The sequence below is a fragment of the Carettochelys insculpta genome, chromosome 16 (genome assembly GCF_033958435.1).
Source record: "Carettochelys insculpta isolate YL-2023 chromosome 16, ASM3395843v1, whole genome shotgun sequence".
Taxonomy (NCBI): Eukaryota; Metazoa; Chordata; order Testudines; family Carettochelyidae; genus Carettochelys; species Carettochelys insculpta.
In genome coordinates, this window is record NC_134152.1 from 23,830,810 (window position 1) to 23,845,732 (window position 14,923).

General features: G+C 40.3%; 1 protein-coding gene across 1 annotated transcript in view; it reads left to right on the plus strand.

Annotated features, from left to right (window-relative positions):
- LMTK2 (lemur tyrosine kinase 2) overlaps positions 1-14,923 on the plus strand; it is a 68,982-nt gene that overhangs the window by 20,306 nt on the left and 33,753 nt on the right. The window contains exons 2-5 of the mRNA XM_075010550.1: positions 6,538-6,662; positions 7,891-8,032; positions 13,390-13,463; positions 13,986-14,104. Of these exons, the coding sequence (XP_074866651.1) occupies positions 6,538-6,662; positions 7,891-8,032; positions 13,390-13,463; positions 13,986-14,104 (460 nt within the window). The remainder of the gene's footprint in view (positions 1-6,537; positions 6,663-7,890; positions 8,033-13,389; positions 13,464-13,985; positions 14,105-14,923) is intronic.

Consider the following 14,923-nt stretch of genomic DNA (forward strand, 5'->3'; position numbering starts at 1 on the left):
CTACGGAACATTTTGATTCCTTTTAGGATTTTTACTTCATTTGATTCTATATTATCCTTCACATATAGTACCACTCCGCCACCCGCACGACCTGTTCTGTCTTTCCGATATAATTTATATCCCGGTATGATAGTGTCCCACTGATTTTCCTCATTCCACCATGTTTCTGAGATGCCTATTATGTCAACTTCCTCCTTTGATATGAGGTACTCCAGTTCACCCATCTTATTAGACAGACTCCTAGCATTAGTGTAAAAGCATGTTAGAAAACTACCACTATTTATATGTCCGCCTTTCACAGACGCGTTGGATTTTTTTATGCACGATTGTTTCACATCTGATCTTGCCCATATATTATTTCCCACGTTCCCTATCTGACTAACTTCTAGGGAATCCCTATCTATGGAGCCTCGTGTAAGAGAAGTCTCCGTCCGATCCAGGTGCTCCCCCGCACCAATCGGCTTTCCCCCACCTCTTAGTTTAAAAACTGCTCTACGACCTTTTTAATGTTTAATGCCAGCAGTCTGGAACCACCTTGATTTTAGGTGGAGCTCATCATTCCTGTATAGGCTCCCCCTACCCCAATAGTGTCCCCAGTTCCTAATAAATCTAAACCCCTCTTCCCTACACCATCGTCTCATCCACGCATTGAGACTCTGAAGTTCTGCCTGTCTATCTGGCCCTGCGCGTGGAACTGGAAGCATTTCAGAGAATGCCACCAAAGATGTTCTGGATTTCAGTCTCTTTCCTAGTAACCTAAATTTGGCCTCCAGAACATCTCTTCTACCCTTCCCTATGTCATTGGTACCAACATGTACCACGACGACCGGCTCCTCCCCAGCACTGCCCATAAGTCTGTCTAGATGCCTCGAGAGATCCGCAACCTTCGCACCAGGCAGGCAAGTCACCATACGGTTCTCCCGGTCATCACAAACCCAACTATCTATATTTCTAATGATCGAATCCCCCACTACTAAAACCTGCTTCTTCCTAACAGCTGGCGCTCCCTCCCCCGGAGAAGTATCCTCGGCACGAGAGGATACAACATCACCCTCTGGAAGGAGGGTCCCAACTATGGGATGGTTTCCCTCTGCTCCCCTTGACTGCTCTCCTTCCCTGAGCCTTTCATCCTCCGTAACAGCATCAGGACTGTCAGATTGGAGGTGGGACAGCCCTACTATGTCCCGGAAAGTCTCATCCACAAACACCTCTGCCTTCCTTAGCTCCTCCAGTTCAGCCACCCTGGCCTCCAAAGCACGCACTCGGTCTCTGAGGGCCAGGAGCTCCTTGCATCGAGCGCACACATACGCCACCCACCCACAGGGTAGGTAGTCATACATACTGCACTCGACACAATAAACAGGATAGCCCCCACTCTGCTGCTGGGCTTCTGCCTCCATTTCCTACTCTAGTTATATATGAGGGTTAATTAAATGTTTCAGATAGAGGTTGTTACAAAGGATTTAGTTTAAGGGCAATAGAAGTCACTGGCTCCCTCCAAGCTCCCCCTCTAAACTCCCCTCTCAAAACTCCCTCCTGTTAGCACATTCAGCATCTTTATACCTCCTTTTCCAAATGTCAGCAAAGTTGGTATTATACTTGGTGCCTTTCTGTTCTCTTTTCCTCTATGATAAACTTGCTCACTGAATTCTGTCGGTTTGGTCCCTGACATTGAAAATGCTCTTTCCTCTGTCAGTGCTATAAAAATCTTGTTCAGTTCTAAATCTTCCACTTCATCTCTTTAGTCACCCTAACGCTCTAATCACCTTCAGCTTCATTACAAAATGAGTTAGTGTGATTGTAAGAGCATGTAATGTGTTATGGAAAGATTTAACTCTCTCTCACCCACGCATGTGTGGTGTTGGGTTCGACTCTAGGATCCCACAGAATTCCAAGTTCAGTGTCCAATCTACAAGTATCCTTTATTGAGGTACAGAATTACAGCTCGAGCTGGGTGCCTCCGGAGGGGGACCCCGCCCCCCAGAAATCACTGGCAATTATACTCTTTAGAGTTCATAACACCGCCCATACCCCTGTCCAAAGTCCAATTCGCTAATTTGAGTAGGGGTCTTTACTCTTCCCCCATTGGATGGTTCCGTTGCGAAGAGGACAGTCTGTTGCTGGGTGTTTGATCTTCTTCAGGAGTTCCCTAAATTTTAAGCTGCCAGGGCCACATCTTGCTCTTATAATAGGCTGGATCAGGTCAATTACAGAAAAAATGCAAATTTTCTAAATAACTAAAGGTGTAAGATCTATTATGTAATATAAAGTAAGAATGACACTCAGTGGCAACTGGCAATGCGATGTTTTCTCTTACTGCAGCTCTCTGTACCATATACTTGATTGATAGAATCTAAACCTAATTAACTAAATAAGCAATAAGGACTAGCTAAACTAAACTTTTTATTCTAGCTACATCCAAAACACAGCTTGGGAATTTACTTGTCAAATCACATTTCTACTAAAAGGCACAGAGAGAGACTTGGAGAATGATTCATGGCAAGTGAATTTTTTAAGTTACTAACCATTTGATCCATACAGCCATATCTACATCTTCATCCACGTAATTTTCTCTCAATAAAGCTTTCCTTTATGATGTTTCATTCTTGCAACAAGGCCCTGCCTCATGTTCTTGCTTTGCTTATACTTTGAACTTCATGACATTTAATTCAGGCTCTCTCATGGGGTACATTTGCCCAGACAGTCTTAGTTCCAGACTGTAAGTAAATTGGGTCATTGTATTCCTGGTGATGGGGCAGTGTCTCTGATTGATTTTTTTTTTTTTTTTTTTTTTTTAAAATACATCTGAAATTCTTGTTACTGGTGTGAGAAAATATGCCAACCCTAACATCAGAGAAGCCCACTGTGTGGCTTGAACACCTCTCTCTCTCTCTCTCTCTCTCTCTCTCTCTCTTTTTTAAGAGTCTAGGCAAGGCATCCAATCTGAGGGACTCTGGGTTGAAAGTTGAGAGGCAGTTGTCCTCGCAAAACTGAGTTCAATGTCATGACTATTCAGAGGTTTGGAGAATCACAGGCAAGTGTACGGACTGGGTTAGGCTGAATTGGAAGTGCTCGTGGTGCTCTCAAACCATCATCTCCAAAACACTAGCTTCTTAATTGATGGGACCAGAGATTAGCAGCCAGCCATTGAGTCTTTTGACTAAATCAGTGATGGCCTTTGTATGGATCACTAAGCCACAGTATTGTTTGTGAAATTGACTTTGGGGCAGATAATAATCGGAACCTTCTAAGTGGGAAGTACCTGTTGGTATTCCTGAAGCAAAATTATAATAGGAACTACAAGTATAGGGAAAACTTCTAGATGTTGGGTAGGGGTGGAGTGAGGAATGCTTGGTGTGAGTTGCTGGAGGGAGTTTCCTGGGTCTGTCTTGGTATTGCTCAGGCTCAACCTCTTTACTGCATCTTGGAGTAATCCTTTTTCCCAGGACAGTGTTATGACTTTACCACAGTGAAAACATAAGTAGTATGGGATGATCTAGCTGGGGCAGATAGGAGACATGTTTCAGGGACTGGCCTGTTAAAAGGTTGATAAGCAGTTCCATCTTTGCCTGATCTGTCCCATATGTGTTAGGCCATAGCAGAATAGGGAGCCTGCACTGCTTCATGAAACCTCAGAACTTGCTGCAGGTCCTGTCTTAGCACTCTGGTAAATATGCCATGGGTTCAGGTTAAGAAGGCAGTGTGGGCTTGGGAAAGGACATTCCGGCATGTAATTCTGTGATCCCTTCCTGAAGAGCATGGTTTTCTGCTCAGAGCTAGGCCTTTATACCCTGTTAGGCTTGGTTTTCCTGCTTATAGGTGGGTAATCTGTTCCTGGCGTCTCAGCATCCCCTCAGGCTCCTTTGATGCCATACCATTACTTCCATTCTGTTTGGGGTAGGACAAGCTCCGAAAGAGACTGAGGAGAGTGAGCATGCATTGGGGCAATCCAGAACTGTGGTGAAGTGGTGCATGGATGTTCTGGTAATCAGGAGGTCAGTTGCTGTTAGAGGCAATACAAGGCTATGGTTGGTGTTCTTGCATGAAGTTGGTAGCTGGAAAATCCAGTCCAAAGGACTGAATTAGGCTAGACTAAGTAGGCGAGGTCAGGTGAGACAACAAGGCAAGGTGGTCTAGGCAGCAGGCAACAGCATGCTTGCTCAGCTTCCTCTCCTGTTGGGGTCTTTAAATAGTCCAGGCACCCAATAAGAATGCTGACTGCCCAGCTAGTTGTGGGGGTTGAAGTGTGGTTCCTGTGGAACTGTAGACTCTTAGCACTAAGGCTGCTGATTGGGGTAGTGGTTCAGCATTACATTATGGCACAGATGCTGGCAATTTGGTGTAGATACCTGGCAGGCCTTCACAACAAGCACCCTCTCTGGAAATCCCTTTTACAGTCTTTCTGGCCTCCCAAATCAAATTCAAGCACCTCATTCTTGCTGAGAAAGTATTCCTCAACTTAAATCTTCTTACTTCTCTGATTTATTTTTTTATTTATTTAACTTAGCCCCATTAATTTCCCCTTCACTCATATGTCTACCTCTTTTGCCTTTTTTCCATGTATGGAACTCACCCATGTCAAACATGCTTCCCTTTAAAAAGCTCATTAAAAAGTCTTTTAAGCTAGTTTCTTGTATATGTGTGTATATATAGCTTCATATTTCTTTTTAAAAATCTCTTCTCTCATTCTGAAGATGTATGTCTTGGCATCTCCCAACAACTACGTGAACATGTTTGTCTTTGTCCTGGTTCTCAATCCTTGTCTCTTGCCTGTGTTTCATCTTAACGCAGCTCTTCTGGCACGGATTTTTGTCTGGTAAAATGTGATGCACATCTGTGACTATGTATCTGCTGTCCAGCTTCTCAGTGGGCAGTATTTTTGTGCATTTTTCATATTGTCACTACTAAAAAGCAAAATTGGGAATTTACTTATGCCATGTTAAAAATTGCAGCTCAAAATCTCCAAGACCAAGATGAATCACTTATAAGAACCTTTTGAAAAGTTTCTGCAAACTTTATGACAATGCTGTCAGAACAAGTTTTTGGTTTCAGTTGAATTTTTTTTGTTTGTGCTCTTGTCAGCTTTACATAAATGCAAATATTTGTTTAATGAGAATCTAACGTTATGTCAATACACTTAGATGCTCACGTTATCAGAGTCCTTGTCCAAAAGCCTGATTTACCTATCTCTGTCTCGTAGAGCTGGAAGGGACCTTCAGAAGTCATCGAGTCAGGTCCTGCTGTGAAGGCAGGAGACCAATCACCATCTCTGATAGATTTTTTTTTTTTTTTTAAATCTATTTGCCCCAGATCCCTACATGGCCCCTTCAAGGATTGAACTCACAACCCTGGGTTTAGCAGGCCAATGCTCAAACCACTGAGCTTTCCTTCCCCCTATTCTGTGAGTCTTTCATCTCCTGCACTGTTTAAGATAAAGTACAGTAAACTCTTTTGATATCCAGCCCCCACAGGACTGGGAGGCTGTCAGATAATCATGTATTCTGGATAAGCAAGAGTACTCGTGCTGGGTGGGAGGGGAGGGGATCTGTCAGCCACACTCAGATGCAGAGCAGCACTGAGAGGGCTGTCCCCGCCTTCAGGGGACAGGGAGTTGCTCTCCCTCTCTGTGCACAAACCCTAGCCCTGACGCTGCTTCTCTGCACTCCCGCCCAGTGTCTGCCTACCAGATCTGTCCATCTGTGAGTCATGCTGGTTATTCAAGTGTGATGGTTAATAGCAGTTAACCTGGACCTCCCCTTGACTGAGACTCCCTCTTTAAATCCTCTTCTGAACACCCACCCCGGTTCATGCATCCGACGAAGCGGGTCCTTGCCCATGAAAGCTTATACTCCAAAATATCTAAGTCTATAAGGTGCTGCAGGACTTCTTGTTGTTTTTCAAGAGTTTAATGTACTTGGTTCAATGTAAACCTCCAACAAAATCAAATATTTACAGTTACATGTAAATATTCTAATATATTAGACACACAAAACCAATGTGCACCTATAGTGACAAAAGAATAATCTGGGGCATTGTATCCAGTTGATCCTAATTTCTTATACATGTGCAGTGTTGCAAAGGAAGGTGAAAAAATTTCTAGGTGTCTGCTAGTATGTCATTTCTCCACAAGCCAAGCTTTTTTCTGTTGATATGACCATTCTTGCTCATAACGCTTAAGGTATGTCTACAGTGTAGCTGAACGCTGGTGGCTGGCCCATCTGCTGGCTTGGGCAAGAGGGGTATAAAATTGCAATACAGGTGTTCAGACTTGGGCTGAACCTGGGAGACCCCACTAGGGAGGTAAAATCCTGGGCCCCAGGCTCCAGCCTGAGTCCAAGTGTTTACACTGTGGTGTTACAGCCACACAAGGCTGATTTAGCTGATGAGTTGGCTATAAGCGTCTAACTGTAATATAGACAACGTAACTTAAAATTATGTCTTGCAAAGTATATAGTGATTGGGAGTTTGTTTTTTAAAGTGTTCTAAGCTGTAAGATATAAGTACTTTGTTTAAAAGTGCATGTTTGTTTATTTCTAGGGGAAAGAGCTGCAACTGAAGTTTCTTCCTCTCTTGTGGCTTTGGCTGCATGTAGTTTAGTAGTTCTGGTAATACTGCTTGTGAACTGTGTGTCCTGCTGTAAAGATCCAGAAATAGACTTCAAGGTAAGGCCTGAAAGTAAAAATGTTTCATACTAATCTGGTGTGGATAATGATGTAACTAACAGAGAAATGATTGGAACACCTCTCTACTGTGGATTTGATTTAAACATATTTGTATCCTGAAATGGCCAAATTCTGAACTTGTTTATGTGCTCTGCAACAACATTGAACAAAAATGAATGTGCAATGTTACCCAGATTGTATACTACAGCAAATTATTTGTAATTTACTGCACTAAAAAGTTATTGTAAGCATATATATTTGCTAATATTTAACTGTTTTAATACTTTGCAAGGCCATGTTATAAAGATCAGATTTTCCATATATATGTTGTTTTTTTCTAATTGCTATTTTTGCATATTGACAACATTACTGAACTCCTGTTAAGTCATTTGAAGCTATAACCAGTGTTCCCTGTAAACTGTGTGCTTGTGTGGCTGCTCAGAAGATATTTAAATGCTACTCAGTTTATTAGCACAGTGCCCACAACTAGGTTTTCATTTCTGCTGGTAGTGCATATTTGTTCATGCTTGGGTGTACATAGAAAAATTTATTCTGCACATGGACGGAAAATATCTGTAGATGGGTGGAAAGGATTAGAGAGAACATTGGCTACAACCCAGCAATAGCTGAACTCTGCCTAGTGGAGAAATTCTATTAGTATTTAGATATGGCAATCTCTGATCTCTGAGTTTTGGGATTACTTTGACTGTTTGTCAGTGAAGCTTAGGTTCACCTGCTTAGAGATAGTAACTTGAACCAGACATCTACATTTACTTCATCCTGGAGCAATGTATTTTTAAATATTTCTATAATTTTCAGCATATAACACCAGCAGTGCCTCTAACTAGTATTACTGTGATTGATCTTTTTCCATTCATGATTATTTAAAGTTATTCTTACTGATTATTTTTAGAAACACAGGACCTGCCTGGGAATCTCATCTTCAGAGGAAGTGCTTTTTGAAAATGAAAGTGATTTGTTGAAAAGAATAAATAAAATTGGGAACTTGAGGAGAAATTAGACTTTATTTTTTTTAAACAAAAGCTCTTTAATATATTCTAATATACATTGCAGTTGTCTCTGGATTGGGTGCTTGTCATCCCTGAGCTAATAATTTTGAAGTAGTCAAGTTGGCATGTTTAAATCTGATGGACTGTGAATTAATCCTCCAGTTTGAAGGCAATAAGATTACTTGCATGGTGGCTTTCTAACATCTTTGCTCTTGCAGGAATTCGAAGATAATTTTGATGATGAAATAGATTTTACGCCACCAGCAGAAGATACCCCTGTTCAGTCTCCAGCAGAAGTGTTTACTCTTTCAGTTCCAACTATTGCTTTACCTGCTCCGTCCCAGTTTCAGCCTCCTGCAGGTGATGTAAACTTGTTCTTACTATGAAAGCAAAGAGGACCAAGTGAGAGTCCTCTTGTGTTGCAGTAGCTGAAGTATAGTATTCATATGTGCATCTTGTTTATGTTGTATTACTGTTTTTGTAAGTCATTTTTAATGTGGTGTAATAATTTTATGAAATTGTGAGACTATTCTGTTGGATACAAAATCAGTTATATTCATGTTTCCCTCTTTAGAAATCAGCTATAAAATAGTCTTCAGAATTTAAATTTTCAGAAATTAGAGTGCATAGCAATAGATGTGTTTTTTTCTACTCTCAAACTAATGTAAAAAGAAGACTGGATAGAAATATTTAGTTTGGGCCATGTATAATTTTTTCTCTAATAGTCCTGGCTTATGGGTCTGTGTCTGTTCTCAGTGAAGCTAGTAGAATTTTAGCTACTGACTTAATTGGCAGCAAGATTGGGCCTCATTTTTGCACATTTTTGGGGCATCTGTAATTTGACCCCTATAAACATGTTTGTCAAACCATTAACTCTTTCCCCCCACCCCCTTACTTATGATAACCTCATTTGCAGCAGATTTGGGAGGAAAAGAAATAGAATCAGAATAATTTTTCTCCTTTTAATTAAAAAGATTCATGTATGTTTAGAAAAAAAGCAGAGTCCCCATAAAGGAAGTATTGTTACCTTTAATTTAATTGCAACATCTCAAGTATTACACACAATATAATATAAAATGAAAAATTATTATTTTCAGATACCCAAAATGCACTTCTAATTAAAATGAAATCTCTCTCAATGCATCTATGGCCAACTGCAGTTGTTTAGAAAAGAGAGGCAAAGGAGACTTTGTTTTTGTAACAAAGTTGTGAAAGTTTAAAACAGAATATAATTAGCTAAAAGAGTTTTAACAGTTTTGCTTAAGAAATAGTTTTGTATTTCAGGAATGTGCATGCTGAATTTTCTATATATGTGCTGTCTGTTAATGTCGTCTTTCCACGTTATCCATTATTCTGTGAGAGTATGTAACTTTGCCACAAGAATTTTCTCTAGGCAAAGATGTGTGCTGGATTGCACCTTTAAAATGCTTGGGAAATTTGAAGTTAATAGTAAGAATAGTAGACCATAGGGATTTCAGGTGCCCTTTTTACTCTTAGATAACTTTTTACACAACTTTTGCAGACCATTGAGCCAAACTGTAAAGTAAATTAATACTGTGGAGCATTTTGTAATGAGGTAGGTATGATTTAAAATGTGTAAGAATTGTCAGACCCACCATATATAAACATAATCAGTGTAATTCAAAGGTATTTGAGACCACGTGTTGGATCTGTTAAGTACTGCAGGTATATTTGCAGGGTATGGTATGAAACAATACACTTCTATTGTGGTTCACAAATCAGTGAATCTCTAGGTGGTGATAAAATGGAACTGTCCTGGTTGGTTGTATCTGAAATTCACTTGCTGAAGTAGGCTCAAAGACCTCTTGATACCACAGATTAATGGTGACTGTTCTCAATTGCTCATGGTCCAATTAGAAGACTTCTGGGAGTTCCCTCGTCTGTATATGTAAATCTATTCTTGAATAATGTACTCAATTAATGCTAGCTTGAGCATTCAGTCTACTGCCATTCCCACCTTCAGCTTAAAAGGATAAAGCTTTTGTTTGTATACTGTGCATATTAAAAAAAAATCATCCTCTTTGTTTTTAAAAAATATTGCAACTTAAGTCTAGCCAAAAAGTAGAAAAAATCTAACCCTGCTTAGCGCAGTTCCGTCAATGCCCTGTAATTCCTCTGTTAGGTAGTGTTCAGACAGGCCTACTTGCTGTGTCTGTTGCATTTGGTTGTCGTCTTTTCCCCTCCTGTTTTCACTTCGCTTTTTCTTACAATAGATCATGGTGTTTTTCTTTGAGTTGTTTTCAGCATGTTTCTACCATTTTCAGCCATCCTTCTCTTTCTCTGTTCACTGTCTGTTCCCTTACATTGTTTTTCTCACAAAACTTGTGTGTATCATATGTATCTGTTTTCCTATTTTATCAGTCCATGCTGTTTCATGATCTACGGGCAGATGTCTGGTAGAAATGTCTAACCCTTAATAGCCAAAAGACTAAACTTACTACAGGTTGAACTTCTCTCTTCTGCCACCCTTGGGACCTGACTAGTGCTGGAGAAGAGAATTTGCTGGACCACAGGAGGTTAATATTGTCTAGCACATTACCAACACTTCCACTGTTTACTGGGCTCTTACAAGGTATTTAAGAGTAAATTACAACTAAAAAAACACTGAGAGCCAGGACTGGTGACTATAAACAAATTTTATGGGACCATGGAAAACATGCCACACACAGTCGTCTGGGTAGCTAAAATAATGGTGGAGTATGGATGTTGCCAGATGAGAGAATTCCTGATTGGAGATGTTCAACCTGTAGTCACAGGCTAATACTTACTGAAAGTGGGATTTAGAAGAGTCTTGTGTCTGGAAACACTAGAAGGTGAGAAATCAGCCCCACTTTTCACTACTGTGAAAGTGGGCAGGTGCTGGGATTACTATTAGAGTTCTCTCTTTGGACCCTACTTGTGAGCCCAATCTTTTTCTCCAACGTAGAAGTTTTTTAAGATGCCCTCAATGTCTTGTGCCTTCTCCCAGTTTCCTTTTGCAAGGATGAAGGAATATTGTTTGTTACTCCTGTTCCCAGCCTTCGGAATACAGTGAAAGGCATTGCTGCTAATCAACACGTCTCCCAGGCGCCATTTAAAAAAAAAAAAATCTTCGTAGTGAACAGGTCTACTGTTTCTCTGCCTCTGTTACTAATTTTTCTAGACACCATCAGAATGAAAATAACTGTTGCTGTGTCTCACAAGATTTTGAAAATCAGCAGTGAAACCTGACATGGCTAGCTATCTTTCATCCTTCTGTGGGTGGGGAAAATATGAGCATTAGCAGAAGCTGTAGAGCTGTCTGTGGAAGAAGACAGTGCTGTATCGGTTAGCAAGAATAGCTCACTGAGGGAACTTTTAAATCCTGTGTAAGCTAATTTACAGTAGATGCTCAGTTTTTTCCCATCCCTCTTCCCACAAAAACCCAAATGGAATGTGAGATCCGGAAAGTGAAAGACTTTGAGAAAGAAGCCTGTCTTCCTGTTCTTGCCATCTTTCTTCATGTATTTCCAGCAGCAGGCAAAATATGGCCTATGGGATCAATTTGATCTGCCACCATTTCACAGCCCAGTGAAACCTCGGGCAGACTCCTTGTCGGCTTCTCCCTGTGACGCTGCTCAAAAGCAGCTGTCTATGGGAGTAATGTGCATTTCTGTGCACTGTATGCCCCTGGGATGGAGAAACTTTGCACACTTCCCTGTACCCAGCACAATTACACAGCTCCCATTGGCCAGATGTTGGCCAGTGGGAGCTGCCTAGGCCATGCTTGCAGACTAAGCAACATGTGGAGAGCTCTCAGTGCCCCGGGGGGGTGGGGCATGTCACACACACAGTCACGTGGCCCCCTGCAGTCAGCCGTTTTGGACAGCAGGCAGGGAGCCTGCCTCAGGGTCCTGCTGAGCTGCTGGTCAGGAGCCACCTAAGGAAAGCACCTCCTGGCCACAGCCTTCACCTGGCACCCCATCCCCTCCTACACCCCAACTTGCTGCCCTAGGTGACAAACAAAACCCTTTGCACCCTGTCTTGTACTCCTGCTCCACCTCAAAACTCTACTTCCGAGCTCACTCGGACCCTCCTGCACCCCAGTCTCCTACCCTAAGCTCCCTTCTGCACTCAAGCTCCATCCCAGGGCTTGTACCTCCTCCATTAATACAGAAGAGCGTGGCCCTTGACCACTTACAAATTCTTGGAATGGATCCTGTCAAAATTATTGCTCGCCCCTGACCTATTTGGTGATAAAGATACAGATGTATAGATTTTTTTTTTTTTTTTTTTATGCTGTTTGTTTCATTGTGCCTGGGTTTGCTTAGAGTTTTTTGCCCGACTTAATTTTTAAAAATAAAGTGTTGAGAGGTGTGAAGTGAAACTAATTCAGATTTATCAGCTTCTTCAGGATCCACAGTGCTGATTCTTAAGCAGAACTGAGTAGGATCACAAAATCTCAGCACATAATTTATCACGCACACCCCTCTCCTCTGCATCCTGACTTTCCTAAAGGGGTGATTGTTGTCTTGCTCCAGGAGGTTGCTGCATCTGTCCCCAAGACTATGTGCGGGATGTGGACACAGAAACAAACAATTGCTGTTACAGCTGTATTGGTTAGGACTGTGATGACATATGATCCCTTACTGACAGACTTGGCTGACAAAAGCCCTCAGTGTAAGACACAGTTATACTGGCAGAGCTATTCATTTTCAGATACATCATGTTTTGTTCTGGGCATGGGGAGGAGTACCTTGAATAAACTACACCGGTAAACTGCGTCTTGTGTAGACTGGCCTACAGTGGCAAAAATGTGAGCTATCACTTGAGCAAGTCATAGTAGCAGTGACAAAAGCTTTAATGTTGATAGACGTTTCTTTACCACTACGTTCCTTTACCAATTAGATGACAAAATGGTTAACACGTCAAAGCTTTGTCTAGCATATGATTTCCACTCGTTGCCACCAGGGCAGCTGTGCTGGCAGTGAATTATAGGTCCCATATTTTTGCTGTTGTATGTAAGGGCTAAGTTTCAGAAGTTAGCCAAGGGGGCTTTTCATGAGAAGTACATTTTTTTTTTTTTTTTTTTTTTTTTTTTTTATTTAAAAGAAGTTTTCCCTTGCATAGGTAGTGGCTGCAGTTAGAGCAGCTGGATCGGTGTGTAAAGAACTGGAGCTGTGCTGTTAGTAAGGTGGCTAATCAGGGCTTGTACAAGCAGTGAGTATTCCATGATCTGCTTTGGGCTTGTCTTCTGCTATTTATGTAGGTCTTCTGTAAACAGAAATTTAATACAGAACCAACTGCAAACTCACCTGTTTTGACTTTCTTGCTCTCGTTGTTTTGCAGTATATCTGGATGTGTTGAAAACTAAAGTTTACACATTATTCCTAGTGTGTGTTACTATGCAGAGCTATTTCAGTGGTCTTGGAGCAAGTTTCTAGATGAATCTGTCTAAAAGACTAAAAGTTGAGGAGTGTTAGCCCTGACTTGCATTCATTTGTCCTTACGTTAGCCTTGTGTAAATTAACCTAGAGCTTTGTCATTGTGTATGTTTAACAATATTTTCTGCTGCTTAGCTTAATGTGTGCATTGTATTGTTATAGTGTACTGCAATTATTCCTATAAATTTTTTTAAGAAAGCATTGTAGGGTCATACGTTTTTTCTTCAAGAGTTGCATAACTTAATTTTGGCCATTTTGTGTGGCTTGATGTGTCTTTTTTGTTTTGCATAACAGAAGGATCAAAGTCTCAAGTTTCACGTCAGAATCTAAACTATATTCAAGAAATTGGAAATGGCTGGTTTGGAAAGGTGAAAAGTCCTCCTTAATATTTTAGTTTTGCAACAGAGGTTTCATTCCTAAGTAGAGTCCTCCTTTAAAATACTTATCCAAAGTCATAACATACCAGTAAAATTGTCTAGTTTTCGTAAGAACTTAATGTGTATTGCTGTTTGCATGTGCTTTATTTTCTATCTGATTGCTATCTCTTTAATTCAGCTGCTGTGCTGCTTAACAAAGCATCTTTTAAAATAGTCAGAAATTCCGTATCAGTAGGGTGAGCATGTAAATTGCTGTTTTTAATTTTAGCAGCTTTTTTAGAAAAAGCAGTTAACTCTAACTCAAATTGTTATTTAATAAATCTACACAATATTTTTTAAAATGCAGAGGATTAATATAACTCAGAACAGTTTTTTAAGTATGGAAGCATAATTATTGAAGCTATTGATGTGATAACAAAAGAGCCAGAAAACCTCTTCAACCAAGTCATATAACAAGAAATCAGATACTTTTAAGTGTAACTGAAACTAATTTAGACTTGTTTGTTTATTCAGGTCCTGCTTGGGGAGATCTACTCAGGTACTAGTGTAGCAAGAGTAATAGTGAAGGAATTAAAGGCAAATGCGAGTCCCAAAGAACAAGAACAGTTTTTGAGAAATGGAGAACCTTACTGGTAAGTATAATCTAACAGTTAAAGATACAGTCCATGCTACTAATATACATGTAAATTATGGAAAATTCTGGTTCAGTATTATGCTGCTTTTTTAATGTACGTCTTTCCTCCCTTTTCAGTTTAATATAAAGTAAATGTTGGTAATTTAAGAAGTGCACACTCAATATTGTCAACACTGAATGATCAAAAATTGGGTGTCTCCTCCCCCACTTTGAGATTTTAAATAAAGTACTTTGTGTTTTTATTGCCTTCCAATATTTGAGTCAGAATATATTTGGTTTGCATTCTCTGGCTTTTCTCTGCAGCCATGAGGGTTAGAGATTTTTTTTATAAATTGATGCTAAGATTTCCATGTCGTAACTTGAGTCAAAGAACTTGGACTTTGAGGTGGGAGGGTGTGGAAAACAAATATAGTGAAAGTTGTGATAAAATTGTAAGAGTTGGCAATGCTTTGTGAATTTTGTGGAATATAAATTTATTTTGGTACAGTCTTATCTGTTTTTAAACATTACAACTTCGATTGAGTTGAAATTTTTTTTAAAGTTATACAACGAGCTTTCTACTATTGTCTTTGGGTCCCTTGCAATTTAATTTGGTGCTGGTAAAAATGTATTAGTGAAGAAATTTGAAACCAAGCAAACTTGAGTCTCAGTATCTTCCAGTACAGTTTGTAAACTGTTCTCTTTTCCTAAAGTTGCCAGTAATTCCACTTTTGTTGAATAGTAGTCTGTGTTTGGCACAGGCATATGCCACATATAAAAAATACAAACTGTTTTGTGTACCACACCAATGCCATAACAGATGGTGTGAACCAATGCT